The sequence below is a fragment of the Impatiens glandulifera genome, chromosome 1, assembly GCF_907164915.1.
Source record: "Impatiens glandulifera chromosome 1, dImpGla2.1, whole genome shotgun sequence".
In the NCBI taxonomy this organism is placed as follows: Eukaryota; Viridiplantae; Streptophyta; class Magnoliopsida; order Ericales; family Balsaminaceae; genus Impatiens; species Impatiens glandulifera.
The window spans coordinates 79,475,671-79,496,281 of record NC_061862.1 but is presented as its reverse complement, the minus strand read 5'-3'; the positions used below and the strand labels follow the sequence as shown (position 1 = coordinate 79,496,281).

General features: G+C 36.6%; 1 protein-coding gene across 1 annotated transcript; it reads right to left on the bottom strand.

Moving 5' to 3' along the window:
- Nucleotides 1-208: 208 nt before the first annotated feature.
- Nucleotides 209-1,621, bottom strand: LOC124933652 (proline-rich extensin-like protein EPR1). Its single transcript, XM_047474089.1, has one exon. It carries the CDS (start codon nt 1,619-1,621, stop codon nt 209-211), a length of 1,413 nt encoding a protein of 470 aa, XP_047330045.1.
- Between the last annotated feature and the right edge of the window lie 18,990 nt (nt 1,622-20,611).

Genomic DNA, 20,611 nt, shown 5'->3' with positions numbered 1-20,611 from the left:
ATCAATTTTGATCTTATTTGATCAATGTGGATTCCTCCTTATCATTTGATAATAAGTAAACAACCAAAAGAGATCCCATGGGCCATGAGCTTCAACATGGATAGCTAATAATAATATATATGACTATTGTAACACAACAATAAGTAACATGTTATTATTCGTTTTATTAAAATGATCATGGTATTTAATAATCAGATCACTTAAAAATTTATTCTCTTTTGGCGGGCTCGGGTCTTGGCTCACCCGGGAAGGTTGGGTCTGTTAGTGAGGGTTGCTCGGGTTTCGGATCTCCCGGAAAGGTTGGGTTTGATAGTAAGAATGACTTGGGTTTTCGCTCTTCCAGTAAAGTTGGGTATGGAAGTGAGGGTGTGGCGGGTTTTGGCTCTCCCGAGTAGGCTGGGTAGGGTAGTGAGGGTGACTTGGATTTTGGTAGTCCCGGGCTAATTGAAATTTTCAACGAGGGAAGACCGAGTTTTGATGGTTCCGAAAATGTTGGGACTGGTAGGGAGGGATACTCGGGATTTGGTAGTTCTGGGATGATTGGAGCTGGTAGAGAGCGGGATCCGGACGTTGTTAATCCGGGGCCGATTAGGACGGGCAATAAGGGAGGATAAGGGTTTGGTAGTCCGGGTAAGTTTGGATTTGGCAGAGATGGTGTCACGGGTAGTGGTAAGTCTCGGCGGACTGGGACTGGATTTGAAAAGGGAGGAGCGTAAGGGTTTTGTAATCCTGGATAGGTTGGATTTGGCATAGATGGTGTCATGGGTTGTGGCAAGTCTCGGCCGATTGGGACTGGAAATGAGGGATCGGGATATGTCATTCCCGGAAAAGTTGGGGGTGGTAGGTAGGGTTGATGGGGCTGTCCTCGGATTGTTGGATCTGGAAATTGTGGAGAATAAGGATCCGGATGGAATGAACTTGGTGGTGAGAATGGGTCGTTGGGTCGCCGTCTTCCAATAAAGGGTGAGAGTGGTGGAAGTGGTGGCAAGCGAAACCGTGGGGGAGTATGAGGTTCCGGATAGATTTGACTTGGTGGCGAGAATGAGTTGCTGGGTTTTCGTATTCCACCAATGGATGGGAGTGGTGGGAATCGAAACCGTGGGGGAGTATAAGGATCCGGATAGATTGATCTTGGTGGTGAGAGTGGCTTTTTGGGTTTTCGTTTTCGACGAAAGGGTGAGAGTGGTGGGAAATGAAACCGTGGGGGAGTATAAGGATCCGGATAGATTGAACTTGGTGGTGAGAATGGTTTTTTGGGTTTTCGTTTTCTACCCAAGGGTGAAAATGGTGGGAAGTGAAACGGTGGAAAGCGACGCTTTTTCTTTTTCATTTTCAGTACCGAGTAGGTTGGAATTGGTAGGGAGGGAAGCTCCTGGGAAATTGGAACATGCAGAGACTCGGGGTTGGGTTTTAGTAGTCCAGAAAAGGTTGGAATAGACAATGAGGATGTCTCGGGTTTTAGCCGGATGGGAACGGTTGAAATTGGCAATGAAAATGTTGTTGGTTTTGATTGACTTGGAACTATAGGGCCCGGCAACTGCAATAATGGTTGAGTATCACCCAGTTGTATCAATGTGATGACAAAAATAAACATAAAAATTTGGGAAAATGATGGGAACATTCTTAGAAAGATTTTGTTTATATAATTTATGATATGTTTATTTATAAGGAGCTTAGTGTATTGTTTATATAGGTAATAAGTGTACTAGATATGAAAAAAGAATTATAGTTTATATATATATAAAATGATACTTAATTTCAAAATATTCAGATTGCAAGTCGAGACATGTGATTAATTTGGATATATATATGTGAGAGTAAATGGATACTTGAGTCGGATTGTGAATTGACCCGCCATAAACTTAAAACGGTTAAAAATAAAATTAAAAATGTTATAGATATGTTTCGAATTTGTAACCTGACAAAACAAGTAAACCCTTTAACTAATAAGTAATATTAAACTTTAATAGATCATTTATATAATTATTCAAAATCTAACTTACAATATATATATATATACTTTGTACATAAAATTATAAAATTATTTCAACAATCTTAAGTGATCTAGCGATTAAAATATTAACATTTCATATTAAAGATCAGAGTTCAAATCCCTCTAAAAAAAATAATTATTATATATGAGTGAACAAACATAATGAATGATTATTTTAGAAGGGGTTGCAAATAAATCCCTCTAAAAAAAATAATTATTATATATGAGTGAACAAACATAATGAATGATTATTTTAGAAGGGGTTGCAAATAAATTATTATAACCTAATAAAGTGGTTTAAGCTATACAAGCAGCGTACATAATGATCCAAATATTATGAATTCCATATCTAACTAGAAAACCTAAATTGAATTAGGATTGTTATTGTGGTGGTGCTAACTTCTAAATTAAAACTAATATAAACTACCAATACATTTTATGTTCATAATGAAGCTTGTCTTAATTTTTTTGAAGTTTTATATATTTATTTTTCATTATTATTATTTTATTTATAAAAAAGATTATATAAATCTAAACCTATTATATTATCTGATATATAATCTGATAAAGAAAACTTTTAACCATTTACATAATTTATTCTATAAATTCACTTTAGGATATATTTTTTATACCATATTTTAAACCATTCTTTCATTAACCATCTTATTTAAATTTTCATTTAAAATATTTAATTTAATTTTTGTCTAATATATTTTTAAAAACATTTCTAAAAACTCTTAATTTTCCTATAATTTTTTTTGAGAAATGACTTATCATCATTTAATTAAAATCCAAAAGAGAAAATACATGAGATTTTGAATTAGAGCAAAACAACCGTTTACCCTAATTTTAATGAATCAACAAGATAAAAAAAAAAAAAAAAAGTGAGTCTAACAATGAAATACAAGCATACAACCAAACAACAAACATCTTAGTAATTTTGGTGACTTCTTCAAACTTGATAGATCAATTTAAACATATCTCCAAATATCTGGATTTGTGGGTATTTTCCTCCACGCGTGAATAAGAGCATTACTATCTATGACAATTTATCAATAAATTTGATCCTTATTCTTGAAAACACCATTTCATTTCGTCTACACTTGGTATACAATTGCCCCAAATAACACTTAATGACATTAGCATAAAACACATCATTTGGCCTTTCCAAGCACCAAATCCTTGAAGTGATTCCAATTCTTATGAAAATTCCGCAATCTCATAACATTAGCAAAATTCATCCAAATTGTATTAGAATAACGACAATCTCCAAGAATATGGGCAATCGTCTCTTCTTCATCCGAACATAGAACACAACAAGTACTATGAATAATCATATACTTATTTATTCTATCTCTTGTCATAAATCTTTCACGGAATGCCAGCCAAAGAATAATCTGATAGGAATGATCTTGGAAGACCAAACCAAATGATCTCACTCAATTGCATGCCCCTATCTTGAATAATATTCCAAGTCAAACTAGAATAATATGCCAAGTCAAACTAAAGTTGAATTTATCATTAATCTCAATTTTCCACAAGTGTGAATCTGCACGATTATAAAGACAAATTTGATTCATCACCTCAAGAATTCTAACACCTTCTGGAATTCTCCTCAAAAGTGTATTTCAATCCCCATCAATGATATGACACACCTTAGCCATTTGACAATCTCTTCTAATTCTAAATCTTTCAAACTCAACTTTGGAAAAGATAAGACTACCTTCAAACCATGGATCATGCCAAAAGAGAGTTCCCTTACCATCATCAATCTAAATATCAACCATTTTCCCCGCACTTTATTTTAAATTGAGGATATTTTTCAACGACTAAGCCATATCACCTTTGATCTTGCATGTTCAAATGCTAGCTTTGTTGGGTTTTGCAACAACAAAACTATGGATCTTCTTAGAAATCAAACCTATAACAAATCCGTTTCCAAATCGTCTATGACGAACAACAGATTTACCAAGAAATGAAATAGCACAAAGCAATAAACGACAACACAATATACGTGGTTCGGTCAAAATCGACCTACGTCCACGGGAGGGATAAGTTTCACTAAATCAAACAGATGTCAATAGTAGAAACTTACATGCCCTGCTCTCAAATGAAAGAAGTGATTACACTAGGAATGGTTGGAATCCTCCACAATCAAAAGCTCCCCCAACCTCTCACTCTAGATCAGCCAAAGAACAAGAAGAAGTAGAAAACCCTAGATCTGTTCACTTTCTCTCAACCTTACTCAGTTATGAGAAAAATACCCAAAAAAAGTATTTATACTCTAACCCGTTTTCATAAAAGAAAACTCTGACCCGTTTACCCGGAATTTTTAACCCGCCCGCAATGGCAAGGAACACCTCAACAATTCTCCTCCTTCCGAGCCATGGGAGAATGTTGCTATAAACATTCATCATCGTGACGCTCCTGCCAAAACCATTCCGGCTTTGGCATAACATATCTCATGCTTACCTCTTGGCAAGCTCTTTGTCATCATATCTAACCCGTTCTCATATGTATGCACTTTCTCTAAGTATAACTCCTTCTTCTCGAGCACTTCACGGATCCAATGGTACCTTCTTTGGATGTGTTTTGAACGTGAATGAAAACTTGGATTCTTGCTCACATGTATAGAACTTTGTGAGTCACTAAACACCATAAACTTGTCTTGTGTAATGCCTATTTCTTTCAACAAGTCTTTCATCCATCTCATTTCCTTACAACATTCAGTAATGGCAATATATTCAGCTTCTGTAGTAGACAAAGCAACACATTTCTGTAGACGAGACTGACATGATACAACTCCTCCTCCAAAGGTAAACAAATACCCTGAAGTTGATCTCATTGTGTCAATATCACCATTCATATCTGAATCAGAAAACTTTTCAACATGTGGCTTTCTAGTACCATCACACAAAGCGTATTTGGAGGTCCCTCAAAGATATCTCATTAGCCACTTAACCGCTTCCCAGTGTGTCTTACCAGGATTTAAAAGGAAACGACTAACTACTCCAACTGCATGAGCTATATCTGGTCTTGTACAAACCATTGCATACATCAGACTGCCTATTGCTGAAGCATATGGAACACTGCACATTTCTTGTCTTTCCTCTTCATCCTTGGGAGACATTGTCTTGTTTATTTTCAAGTGAGTAGCCAATGGACAAGCAACTGGCTTTGCCTTGTCTATACATAATCATTTTAGAATCTTCTCAATATATCTCTCTTGAGACAGCCATAGCTTTTTCTTCACCTGACCACAAATGACCTGCATTCCAAGAATTTGTCATTCTTAACCCAAATCTTTCATCTCAAAAGACTTAGCTAAATCTTTTTTCAACTTTGCAATCTTGAGCTTGTCTTTCCCAACAATCAGCATGTCATCAATATATAGGAGAAGTATAATAAAATCATTAGAAGCAAACTTTTGCACAAAGACACAGTGATTTGTTGACGTCTACATGTACCCATGGATGGTCATGAACGACTCAAACTTAAGATACCACTGCCTTGGTGCTTGCTTCAAACCGTACAGACTTTTGACAAGTTTGCACACCTTGTTTTCCTCACCTTTCTTATTATAACCTTCAGGTTGCTCCATATAAACATCTTCATCCAAATCACCATGGAGAAATGCAGTCTTGACATCAAGCTGTTCAACCTCAAGATCCATACAAGCAGCTAGACTTAATACCACCCGGATAGAAGTCATCTTCACTACTGGTGAGAAAATCTCATCATAATCGATTCCATGCCTTTGGACAAAACCTTTGACAACCAGCCTAGTCTTGTATATTGTCTTGCTATCATCACCTTCTTGAATGATCTTATACACCCATTTATTTTGTAATATTTTTATGTTCTCTTATCTTTCAACTAGATCATATGTGCCATTTTTTAGCAATGACTTCATCTCTTCATCCATGGCAGCTAGCCATTCATTCTTATGAGCATCTTCAAGAGCCTCCTTATAGCACATAGGCTCCCCACAATTAGTTAGAAGGACATACTCTATAGTAGGGTACTTAGAACTTGATCTTTTCTCCCTAGTAGACCTCATAAGTACCTCTATTTATTGATTCTGTTGATTTCCATCTTCTTGTTGAACTTAAAAATCAACCTCAACATTATCACCAAGATCAGTTTCAGTATTAGTATCATTTCTATGGCCTACAGCTTGACCCTGAGGAACATCATCATCACTATCTAAGTATGAAGCTACATGTGGCCTTGTCTCCTTAACATCATGAGACAGCTTAAGACCAGAAAGGTCACATATTATGCATCAAGATTTTCACCATCTTCAAAATTCTCAATAGTCTGATCTTCAATAAATACCACATCTCGGCTTCTCAAAACCTTCTTGTCAACTGGGTCATAACACATGTATCCCCATTTTTTATCTCCATAACCCAAAATATGCATTTCCTAGTTTTTGCATCTAGCTTATACCTCTCATCTTTTGGAACATGCACAAAAGCTCTTCAACCAAAAACACGTAAATAGTCAAAATTAATATCTTTACTTGACCAGACACTTTCTGCACACTTATTATTCAATAGCTTGGAGGGAGAACAATTAATCATATACACTGTAGTTCTTAAGGCTTCATCCCAGAAATGCTTAGCAAACTTGGCATGGGAGAGCATACTCCTCATCCGTTCCAGCATTATTCTATTCATCCTCTCTACCACACCATTTTCTTGTGGAGTCTTGGGAATAATCTGTTTATGTTTAATACTCTGCTCTTTGCAATAATCATCAAATGAGCCTATGTAATCTCCCCCGTTATCTGACCGCACCCTCATCAGTTTTCTTCTGTCTCTCTTTCAACCAGCTTATGAAAGACCTCAAACTTTGCTGCAACCTCATCCTCGGATTTTATATTAAAGGCCCAAACCTTCCTAGATGTATTGTCTATGAAGGTTACAAAATAAGGAGCACCACCTATGGATTTAATCTTCATCGGACCACAAACATCTGTATGGATCAGTTCAATGACATTCTTTTTCAGTTCCACTTTTGACTTACTGAAGGAGACTCTGTTTTGCTTACCTTTTAAACAATGCTCCCAATTTTCAAGATGAGCATCCTTGAGATTCAGCAACTCATTCCTCTTGATCAAAACATTCAGCCCCTTTTCACTGATGTCACCTAGACTGTGCCACAAATCAGAGGATGACTCTATCGCGACAGAATATGCTACATCATAGACAATTTTCAAATTTGTCTTATATAAGGAACAACATTTCTTACCTCGTGCAACAACCAATGAACCATTGCTTAACTTTCATGCTCCACCATTGAAAACATTATGGTAGCCTCTATCATCAAGCATACCTGCTGAAATCAAATTCATTGTTAAATCAGGAACATGTCTTACATCTCTCAATGTTAGGAAACAACCCATGTTTGTCTCGATTCTAACATCACCAAGACCAACTATCTTGGATACACCACTGTTACCCATGCGAACCTCACCATAATCACTAGCTTTGTAGAACTGGAAGTAACCTTTGTGTGGAGTAATATGGAATGAGGCACTTGTGTCAACAATCCATGCTGTTTCATTTGAAGATGTGCTAAGACAAAAATCTTGACAGTTAGAAGCATATGTCCGTTCACCATCTGAAGCATAAGAAGATGTATTTGCACTCTGTTCTTTCTTTTCTTTGGGCTTCACCATACCCTTCGCTTGATCATTTTTAAATTTCCAGCACTTGTTTTTCCAGTGACCCATTTTGCCACAGTAATGGCAAGCACTATCCTTCTTTGGAGCTCTAGACTTGCTTCTAGACTTTCTCTGCTCGAACCACTTCTATTATCCTTTGATCTTCCTCTATTAATCACCAACATATCAGACTTAGAGGGTTTATCCCCATTTTGATTCTCCTCATCAAGTAAGGAACTGGTGACAAATGCCATGTTGACTTTACCATTTAGTGCTGAGTTATTGAGAGTGATAATAAGTGTCTTCCAACTTGTAGGCAAAGATCCAAGGACTAAAAGTGTCTGCACCTCATCATCAAAGTTTATCTTCATACTACTCAGTTAATTCAAAATATTTTGAAATTCATCAAGTGCTCAACAATTGATTTATTATCAATATACGTCAGATTCACCGGCCTTCGTACCAGTGTTGCTTTATTCCCTACTGACCTCCCAACGTAGAGAGCTTCAAGTTTTCTCCACACAACATATGCTGTAGTCTCATTCTCAACATGGTGCATAACATTTATACCAACCAAGGAACGAATAAAGCTGCAAGCCTTTCTATCTGTCTTTTTCCAATCAGCCTCTTTTGTAGTCTCAAGTCTAACACCCTCATTTTCAGTTGCTTCATTCAAATCATCTGAAATTAACAGATCACTAATCATCAGCTTCCATTACCTATAGTTTGTACCATTCAGACTCACAATATTAGGTTTAGATTTCCCCATTATTATTGCCTTAACAACTGACAAACCCCCCAGCAAAGAAACTAGTTGATCTCCTCTTTGAATTTCGTCAAGTAACTAGTAGAGCACTCTGCTCCAATGTTAAAACAGATAACTAATCAATACTGCTCTGATACCACTGTTGGGTTTTGCAACAACAAAACTATGGATCTTCTTAGAAATCAAACTTGTAACAAATTACTTTCCAAATCGTCTATGACGAACAACAGATTTACCAAGAACTGAAATAGCACAAAGCAATAAACGACAACACAATATACGTGGTTCGGTCAAAATTGACCTACGTCCACGGGAGGGATAAGTTTCACTAAATCAAACAAATGTCAATAGTAGAAACTTACATGCCCTACTCTCAAATGAAAGAAGTGATTACACTAAGATTGATTGGAATCCTCCACAATCAAAAGCTCCCCAAACCTCTCACAATGGATCAGCCAAAGAACAAGAAGAAATAGAAAACCCTAGATCTGTTCACTCTCTATCAACCTTACTTAGTTATGAGAAAAATACCCAAAAAAAGTAGTTATACTCTAACCCGTTTTCATATAAGAAAACCCGGGCCTGTTTACCCAGAATTTAAAACCCGGTCGCAATGGCAAAGAACACCTCAATAAGCTTCGATTCTCATAAATCTTGAGTGCACCAATCTTACTCAAAGGGAGTCATGTTTCATAGAGATAACCCATATGTGACGATACATGAATGATCTATTCCATTCAATACAGTTTTTAATACCAAGTTCACATTCCTCCTTTGGTTTACAAACATCATTCCACTTGAACTTCTTTCCACGATGTCCTTGATTACCTCAAATGAAATGTCTCACAAGTTGATCCATTCATTACTTTCTTCATGAGAACAGTCTACTGAGCCTAGTAACCAATAATTCCCATGATCAACCTTTTAATAAGCTCAATTTGACCCATGTATGATAATCTCTTTGTAGCATAGCCATCGATAGAATTTTTTACTTTCTCAATGAGGTGCATGCAATGTGAAACTTAAAGCTGTTTAGACAAAAGAGGAATTCCAAGATACCAAATCAAAAGTGAGCCCTCTTTGATGCGCATAACATTGAATATACCCGCCTTCACCTCCTCCTTGAAACCACCATTAAAAGAAAAAGTTTATCCTCGCTAACAAATAGACTTGTAACACTAGAAAAATGAGTTAATACTTCTTTAATAGTATTTGTGGAGTCCACATCTGCATGAGTCTAAATGAAAATATTGTCTACAAAATAAATATGACTAATGTTCTCCTCCCTGTAAAAATGATGGTGGATGTATAAGCGATTCCTCAATAGTTTTTTAAAAATACTACAAGGATCTCTATGATAATGATACAAATGAATGAAGAGAGGGTCCTCTTGTTTCGCCCAATTTTCCCCTTTAAAGAATTTTCAGTGTATGTCATTTACATAGACAATGAAATGGGGAGTCATAACACACTACATAACCCACTCAACAAAATACTAGGAAATCTAAAAACTATTAAGAAATCGTGGATGGTATCTCATGTAATAGAGTCAAAACCTTTCATAATATCAATCTTTAAAGAAACTCGAGGTAAAATATGTTGGGTCAAATTATTTTGACTAAGTGTTGAAATAGTTTGACTATTGGGATTTTGATGATGAAATGATAAATGAATGATTTATGCATTTTGATGCTGGTGTATTGAAATCAGATTTCATAAGACTTGGTTCTAATGAGGTTTATTAGACCGATTTTGTATTAGAGGCATGAAATTAAACGTGCAGTCTAACTCGTGAAGTTAGACGTGCCGTCTAATGAATTCGGAATTAGACGTGCAGTCTAATGAATTCGGAATTAGACGTACAGTCTAACTCGTGGAGTTAGACGTGCAGTCTAATGAATTCGGAATTAGACATGCAGTCTAACTCGTGGAGTTAGAAGTGTAGTCTAATGAATTCGGAATTAGACGTGCAGTCTAACTCATGGAGTTACACGTGTAGTCTAATGAATTCGGAATTAGACGTGCAATCTAACTCGTGGAGTTAGACGCGCAGTCTAATGAATTCGTAATTAGACGTGTAATCTAACTAGTGCAGTTAGACGTGCAATCTAATAGAACCGTAATTAGACATGCAGTCTAACTCGTGGAGTTAGACGTGCAGTCTAATAGAAAGAGAAAGTTAGACATGGAGTCTAACTCCTTCAGACAAGTCTGAAGTTGAACCGTAATTAGACGTGTAGTCTAACTCATGGAGTTAGATGTGCATCTAATAAAAAGAGAAAGTTAGACGTGTGGAATTTTGCAAAAACCCCAATCTGCGTATAAGTTGATGCGTTCTACATGGCTGTCGTGTGGATTTGTATTTGGTGAACCAAGACCTTCTCCAAAACCTGTCGAGGTTGCTGGAAAAGGTAAGAATATTGCAACTACTGTTAATGAAGATGTTTTAGAGGCAACATGTATTGTTGACCTCGTGTTGGATCAAGTCAAAGCTAATGCCGTTGAAAAGATGGAAATTTATGAATCCTGGATCCAGGAAAGACTGTCTTTCAAGTATGATGAAGTCTTAACGAATTCAGAAATAATTTGTGAATGGCAGAAGCGTGTAGCCAATGAGAAGAAGGTTCTCAAGTGGGCTAAAACTTTAGATGTGCCTGAAGCTCTGAAGAGAAAGGACCTTGTTAAAGCTTGTTTGAGAGGAAGAGCTTTATTCCCCATTCTTGAAGACAGAAAGACAAATTTTAACCCCATTGAGAAAGGTTCTGAAGTAGAAGCGAAAGTTTTGAAAAGATTAGACGACATCACGGCTGATTTCATCTCAGTTGTTACCCGATACATTCATGGCGTTAACTGCTCTGGAGAAAATCTATTTGATGATGATGAATCTATGGATATTCTTGATGATCTCGTTGATACAGATGAGGAAGATGCTGCTCTTCTGGTAGAATTTGGAAGTCTTTCGGCTGAAGAAAGACGTCTATTGGCTCAACCCGTTCAAGAAAATCCATCCCAAGAAGAAGAAGTAATTATTTAAGAGCCTGAACAAGCTCTTATGAATCAAGAAGAAGATATTATTGAGGAGTTTGATCAAGCTCCTAATGATGAAGAAGCTGTGATATCCCATGTTGTAAGAACAGAGGAAGCCCAAGAGAAGGAGGCTGAAGAACTCATCCAGAACTTATCAGATTTGAGGGGGAACCGTCCAATAACAAAGATGCTGAAGAAGAGAGTTCCTCATCTGAGGGGAGACATAATCAAAATGCTAGATTTCTCAGGCCTCTTCCATTCCCTGAGATTAATGTGACTAATGTTCATGAAAATATCAACAATCCTCTTCACAGCAGGGGAAATTTGTATGAAAGATTTCAGAGAGCTGAAAGGGAATTGGAAGAAGAAGAGTGGAATAAGTCTAGTAATGAATCTGACAAGAATCAACCCGAGCAATTCCTGCAGATTCACACCCATTTTGACCCTATTCAGAGTATGGCAGCAGAATCTCAAGAAAATTCATCTAATGAAGAATCCTCTACTGATGGTACCAAGCTTGTAAAGAATATGACGTTTGTGCTCTCTTCTCTTCAGAAGAACATGGTATTTATGGGATCAAATATGATAAAGATTCTGAATACCCAGAAAGAAGAAAGAAAGGAATTGGCTGATTTTGTCAATGTTCTTAAAGAATTGGACAACACTCTGAAGAAGAATACGTATGAGACTCATCTCTCAAATTCAAATTTCTCCAAATTTGAAAAGAAGCTCTTCAGTCGTCAATCTAAAATGATGAACATTGAAAGGCACCTCAATGATGATCATCATCGAGAAACTATGGAGGAACTTAATTTGGTGAAAAATCATATGGTAGAAGTTCAAGGATGCATGAGAAGAATCAATGATGAAAGACTGAAGTTTGCTGACTCTATTGCAAGAAAATTTCAAGCAAAAGAGAATGCAAAAGCTGATGCTGAAAAAGATCAACCTCGTATCACTCAAGGTGAACCCAGTAGAAAAGGTGACGGTGTGTTAACCAACACTAGATCTAAGCGAGCGCCGATCATCGATGATAATCCAAGGCCAACCAAAAGAGGCGGAGGCAGAAGCGGTGGTGATCGTGGAGGCCGAAGCAATGGTGGTGGTCGTGGTAGGTAATCTGGTATTGATCAAAGAGGTCGTGCCAGTGGCGGTGATCGTGATGGGAGATCTAGTGGAAGCGGTCGTGGTGGTCGCATTCTTCCTCCTTTTCAATATCTATTAACCGGTCAAGATATGTCTGATAAAGGGATGAGCCCAACCGATCCTCGAGTGAAAAGGGAAGAATGTTAATCTCTTTTCTCCTACCTTGTTAAGTTTCTTAAACTATGTTTCTTTGACTATGTTTCTGAATACTGGTTTTGAAAATTGGTGATGCATGTTGTAAGTGAACAGAATTTTATTTATATGATGAATGCGTGTCTTATTATATATATGCAGGTTTTCAATTTCATCATCAAAAAGGGAGAAATTGTTGGGTCAAATTATTTTGACTAAGTGTTGAAATAGTTTGACTATTGGGATTTTGATAATGAAATGATAAATGAATGATTTATGCATTTTGATGCAGGTGTATTGAAATCAGATTTCATAAGACTTGGTTCTAATGAGGTTCATTAGACCGATTTGGTATTAGATGCATGGAATTAGACGTGCAATCTAATGAATTCGGAATTAGACGTGTAGTCTAACTCGTGGAGTTAGATGTGCGGTCTAATGAATTCGGAATTAGATGTGCAGTCTAACTCGTGGAGTTAGACGTGCAGTCTAATGAATTCGGAATTATACGTGCAGTCTAACTCGTGGAGTTAGATGTGCAGTCTAATGAATTCTGAATTAGACGTGCAGTCTAACTCGTGGGGTTAGACGTACAGTCTAATGAATTCGGAAATAGACATGCAGTCTAACTCGTGGAGTTAGACGTGCAGTCTAATGAATTCATAATTAGACGTGTAGTCTAACTCGTGGAGTTAAACGTGCAGTCTAATAGAAAGAGAAAGTTAGACGTGGAGTCTAACTCCTTCAGACAAGTCTGAAGTAGAGCCGTAATTAGACGTGTAGTCTAACTCGTGGAGTTAGACGTGCAGTCTAATAGAAAGAGAAAGTTAGACGTGGAGTCTAACTCCTTCAGACAAGTCTGAAGTATAACCGGAATTAGACATGCAGTCTAACTCGTGGAGTTAGACGTGCAGTCTAATGGTTTGTGAAAGTTAGACGTGTATTCTAACTCCTTCAGATTAGTCTGAAGTGATTGTAATTAGACGTAAGTCTAATCCCATTAGACTAGGTGGTCTAATGGATTATGCTCTTAGACGGGGACATTTTATTTCATTAGACGAGGTCGTCTAACTGAAATACGTCTAATGCCATGCTTAAGCAGTTTTCTTGAAGCTAGAACCCGCCTACCCACGTGCTATATCTGTACACTACTCTTGCTCCACTTTCTAGTTAAGATCAGTACAACAGATAGACGCAACCAACCAACAAATACCACGAAAGAGAATATCCTTCACACTACTTGTTTTGCAGGTACATCCATGAAGAATATTCGGCGCACTACCTCTTGGAGTACGGCCACGATCCTTATGCTTAGATCCTGTTGTGTACTATAGAGGCTTTCCAATGGAAGAGTGCCACGTATCATTCTGAAGATTCGACCGTTAGTCTCTGCCCAATATTTATCAAATTTCAAGGACAACGGACGAACTACCATTCGATCAACCAAGAAATTATATCTGTTGAGTAATCAATCCTTTGAATATTCAAATCGTGAGCTGCTTTCCTGATTGTACTGTGTGTAAATCAAGAGATAGTTAGAATCAAAAGCATCCTTTATTTGAGTGATATTCTTCATCTTGTGAATTGAACAGAGTGTGTTCTGTTCAATAGTGAGCTAAGTGTGCAAACTGTATTTTGATTCAAATCATATAATAGTGAATCCTTCCGGTGGTTGGAAGAAGGGGTGACGTAGGAGAGTTTGCTCCGAACATCCATAAACAAACTGCTGTGTATTTTCATTTCTGTCATCTTCACATTCTTCATCTTGAGCTTCAAACCTAAGTAAACAATTCCGCATTGATTCTATTTCAAGGGTTTACAAGGGTTTGCGTAGAATAGAAAACGAATTAAATCCCTAACAAGATTTATTTCAAACCGTTTTTCATATGCCTTCATCAATCGCCAGACCCTGTCTCTATTGATAAAGCCGATCCTATCAAAATATTCTTGTTACTGTATCTCTTGAGAATGATCTACATAAGAAGAATATTATGTGATATAGATCGACCGGGAATGAAAGTAGGATACACATGACTCACTAGACTAGATATGACATTTTTAAAACGTTTGAAAATGATTTTATAGATAGCATTGCAACCATAAATGAGACAAAATTTATGAGTTCTTTTAGGAACGAAACTTTTAGGAACCAAATTCAAGATTGTGACATTCTACTACTTGAGCATTCTCTTATTATGAAAAAATTGCAACACCTCTTCATTACTATCATTCTCAATAATTGACCCAATAATTGACCCATTCTCTTTGAATAACGTTGCATTGAATCCATTCGGACACGAACTCTTATCCATGTTCATACTAAAGACAGTCTGTTTAACCTCCTCATTGCTGATAACCTTAAGTAGCTTCCTATGGTCATTCATCAAAACCCTTTTCTCAAATATCTGATAGAGGAAATTTAGATGACTACTCGAAAATTGTATGATACATTGCTCATTGATCAATCCTCTATCTACGGCTTCTTCTAATTTGTTCATTACCTCTCGAGGTTGATCAAGTAAAGAAATTCCTAGAATTAGTTGGCTCTATTCACCAAATATGTCTAAGTCATTAAAATCAATCATCCCCTACATGAACTCAACATCGTTCATTGTCGAACATTATTACATTCAAATCGCTGAGGACAGCCCATAATTCACCATTAATAACAATTTCAACAAATTCCCAAACTGTTTATTATCACACTAAGAGTTACTCCCCGTACACAACACCAACCTTGAATTCAATTAGTGTCATCTTGCAATTAACATTCACCATGATGACTGACCGCAAGAAAAAAACTATATTAACATCAGCCATTCACCATGATGATCAGGTAAGAAAAAAAATCAGCCATATTAGAATCCCACCCAACCAAAATCTTACCAGTCCTGTCATTAGAATTGTTTGTTATTTTCTTTATTACATTTATTATTTTTTAAAACCTTTTATATCAATTTTTGTAAAATTTAATTATCAGGACTTGTTTGATTTATATTTTCGCTCATTCAATTTTTTTCTTTATTACATCTTATACGTAAGCATTGTTTTCGGTTGATTGCTGGCATTATCGTACAAACAAAATACATAATTAATAATTAGTCATAATTTTAGTTAATATACACTAAGAGATAAATATGAACAAAAAAAATGTTTATAATTATTATACATAAACATCAATTTCACTAAGTTTCAATTGTTCGATCTCTTAGCAAATATTTAAAAGTACATATGTATCTGTTAGGAGTTTTAATTATGGCCGAGCCTTTCAAGTTCTTTAATTCAAGAAACGTGTTCTTAATGATCGGGACCGATGATGGAATTCAACACTCTAGCGCAACGGACATAGAATTAGAGGAGAATTCGAGGTTAAGGAGAGAAGAGCCGAAGGGGAGGAGAGAAATACCACTAGATCACACCTAGCGGTCCAAGAAGGGGGAGGAGGGCCGAGAGATAACTTAAACACCAAGTTCCAAAATATTCAATTCATAGCCCCAAAAAGTGGGGTGGGCATCACCATTTAAAGAGGCTGGTTTACCCAAGAGTATTCGGTTACAACAAACTTTCAAAATAACAGAATTCGGTTTCAAAAGAAATAAGAGAGAAAGTAAACAAAACAGAATTAGTCCATAAAACATAAACTGGCCCATATGCACACTTGGGCCGAGAGACGGATGCATAAAATATTTTAGGACCGAGGTTTTTGATGAGCAGCCCGTAACATAATCCCCCCCTTCGAAGTTCGTCGCCCTCGACGAAAAGAACGCGGACTGGTCAGCCTCTAATATGCATCTTCAACTTCAAAACTATTGCTTCGGTCGGGCTTCGGCACATTCAGCAAAGGTCGCAGCATAAGACCGTATTTTCACAAAAAACTTTCGGCAGAATCGCTTCAGTAGTGGAACTGGCCAGGTCCTTGCGGTCCTTTGCGCTGCCGGGTCGCTTGCCACTCCGCCCCTTTCTGGAATTTCTGTGCACCCAAGGTCGAGTTTTTCAGTGTTTAGAGCTGGCCTTGGTTGCTGCAATGTCCCCAGCGCCTGGTGCAAAAATAATTTCTTCCAACTTCGATTAAACTCCATACTTGTCTCAAAAATCCAGGCCAAGTCTTTTTCCCGAACCAGCATAATAGCAGCATCAAATGAACCATAGCTTCTAATTAGATCATTATGAATATCTTCCAAGGTCATTGCAGCAAGTGAAACAGTTTGGCCTTTGGGCTTACTCTTTACTTGCATTTTGGCAGCAACAATATATTCATCTAGGGTCTTTTCCAGCTGGTTTCCATGCATCAAATTGGCCTGCGACCGAGGAATCCCTTTAAGGACCGTGGTTCTGTCTTGCTTATCATAGGATAGGGTCAGCTTTTCAAAGTCCCAAGAAGACGGGCCTAGAGTAATCAACCATTCAATTCCCAACACAATATCATAACCGTCCATGGAAATTACCTTCATTTCTGTTTGGTATTCATTGCCTTCCATCGACCACTTCAAGTCCTTGCAAACACTAGAACATAAAACATTAGATCCATCAACCACTCTAACCGATTGTACCTGGGTTGCTATGCTTTTGTGGTCTATTTTCTCCAAAATCCTGCTATTGATAAAATTGTGGGTGCTGCCTGTATCGATCAAGATCACCACCGGCAGGTTCCCAACTTTGCCAAGAATTTGGAGCGTTTGGAAGGCTTTAGACCCCCGGTCAGGGCATGTAAGGATATGGCTGGTTCATCCCTTGAGACGAGCAATGAAGGTAAATCATCCAAAACAGGTTCTTGGTCAGGTTCTTGATCTTCTTGATTGGTCGAAACCATGAATAACTTTGATTTACACCTATGGTTTGGTTGCCATTTTTCATTGCAAGAATAACATAGACCCTTCTTTCGCTTTTTATCCATTGAGGCTGAGTCTAATTGCTTAGCATGGCCCTGGTTTGTATTTGAAGAGGACCCATATGATGAATTCTTGAAGTCAGTATTGGTGCTCGGCCCGGCTGTGTTGATATTGGATGGCGTGGGCAGCAATGATGCTTCAGCGCTGTACAAGTTACCACTGCTCATTAAGGACCGATATGTTGCTTCTTGGACTTTAGCCATGGCCATTGCTTCGTTTAAAGAATCTGGAAATCGCAACCTGATGCAGTTCGCAATCTCTTCCCTTAGACCGGACAAATAACAATCAATGACGTAGTCCCTTAGCATATGTAATAACTTTTGAGAGATCGACATGTACCAGAGGTTATATTCTTGAACCGACCCAACCTGTTTTAAATTCATTAGATGTCTCATTGGTGTATCATGTATAGATGGCCCGAATTGAGTCATAAGGTCTCTTTTGAACACATCCCAAGATAAGGCTTCCATATGATTTCGGTTTTGAAGATATGACCCGTACCACATTCTTGCTTCGCCAGAAAAATGAATGGGGGCAATTTCTAATTTAGTGGCATCCTTAGTTTTGTCCACCCTGAAAAATTGCTCGGCAGATATTAGCCAGCCCTCGACATCGGACTCATCAAACCGAGGAAAATCGACCTTGGTTAGCCGAGTAGGAGGAGCATAGTGTTGATCGCGGTTTGGCCAGGGTGCGGGGGCCTAAATGGTGAAGGACCGTGGCAAGAATTATCATCATAGGGTCTGTGGCGGGGTTCTTGCACGTTTCCAGATGCTCCGCTCTCAAGGGCCGCCATTCTTTCTTCAGCCACATCAAATCTACGGTCTAAGGCAGCTTGCATTGCTGCTGTTTGCTGGGACTAGTTTTCAATCAGGGCCTTGAGCGCATCCATTTCCGATTGCTGGCGAGTTTCTACCATGTTGAGAATCGGCCAGCTCTGATACCAAGATGTTAGGAGTTTTAATTATGGCTGAGCCTTTCAAGTTCTTTAATTCAAGAAACGGGTTCTTGATGATCGGGACCGATGATGGAATTCAACACTCTAGCGCAGCGGACATAGAATTAGAGGAGAATTCGAGATTAGGGAGAGAAGAGCCGAAGGGGAGGAGAGAAATACCACTAGATCACACCTAGCGGTCCAAGAAGGGGGAGGAGGGCCGAGAGATAACTTAAACACCAAGTTCCAAAATATTCAATTCATAGCCCCAAAAAGTGGGGTGGGCATCACCATTTAAAGAGGCTGGTTTACCCAAGAGTATTCGGTTACAACAAACTTTCAAAATAACAGAATTCGGTTTCAAAAGAAATAAGAGAGAAAGTAACAAAACAGAATTAGTCCATAAAACATAAACTGGCCCATATGCACACTTGGGCCGAGAGACGGATGCATAAAATATTTTAGGACCGAGGTTTTTGATGAGCAGCCCGTAACAGTATCTAATGAAAGAAAAAAAAAATAGTTCCTTAGAACGTTGCATTTAAAAAAAATTATTATCTTTCCATACTAAAAAAAAGACTTTTACCAACACATAAAACAAGTTTCCGGCGTATATATTTGCCACTAATTATTTTACCGTCATATAAATAGTGTCAGTAAAAGTGGAGTCGGCAAAGGACTATACCGACGCATAAATTTGTGCCGGTATAAATATACGTCGTTAAAGATTTACCGACACATATTTGTGCAGGTAATTGATAAATACGCGTCGGCAAAATATGTCGGCAATCAATTACAAATGTTTTTAGTATTTTAATATTTACTATTTTTTAAAATATATTATAAATAGAGAAATATAATATTTTAAATTAAATTTATAAACTTCAATTATTAAATATTATATTATTCATTACATGTAATTTTAAAAATGAATTAAATAAGTATTTATTAATAAAAAGTTAATTTTAAATATACAAACAATTGACTACCTGTGTATAAACGTGGCAGCCCCTTTATGTACCGTTATCCCTTCCTCGTCTTGATGATCAAAGGCCATATATTCTGGCCAACCCGACAAATTTTTTTTTTTAATTTTGTGCTTCTAAAATTGTAAATAATTTGTTTCTAATTTTTAATATTTTAGAATTAATAATTATAAAATTTATAATTAACAAAATATATATTTAAATTAAATATATTATAACAACAATATCTCATTTATAAAACATTCATAATATATATAAATAATATGAATATAATAATTTTAAGCAAAAAAAATATAAACTTAAAGATGGATAGAAGAAATAAGTTAAGAAAAAAAATATAAACAAATTTTATATTAGTATAGACAAATATAAACAAACAATATTAATATAGAAAATGACAGCCGCACAAATTAATGGTTAGAAAATTATTAGTTTAGAAACTTAGAATAGAAATAAAAAATGACGGCTAAAAAATAGGATAAAAGGGGTGAAATATAATTAATATTTATATATAATATATAATAAGATATAAATGGTTAATATATTATAATACGGAAAAAATAAAAATAAAAAGTTATATATATATATATATATATTATAATATATATTTAATATGAGAAGGCTGCAATGTTATGTGAATTTAATTGTAACATCGTATCAATAATATTGACTCAACAAATTAATCTCAACTTAATGAATTCAATTTGAAGGACAGTTTAGAAAGACTAAAATCAATTTCATATATAAGTTATAAACTAAAATGTCATGGTAAGAAACAAATAATCTCTTGTTGGGTCAATAAAAATGACATCAATTTGATCAGTATTACAAGGATGTAAACAATATTTACAAGAATTATTGGTTTAAGATTACTAATTGAACTGCAAAAAATAATAAAATTAGCTACCTTTAATGGTCACCATCAATAAAAAAAATAAATATCAACACATAAACGATCGACCACCATTGCCTTCTCTTATTTCACTAACATCTCAACTACCCAAACAAACATAGCCAACAAATAAACATACACAATTGTTAGTCTTCCTCGTCTTGGGTTCTAG

Bases quoted from the DNA above. Each gene is read 5' to 3' on its own strand.
- LOC124933652 (XM_047474089.1), bottom strand. From the start codon at position 1,621: ATGTTCCCATCATTTTCCCAAATTTTTATGTTTATTTTTGTCATCACA.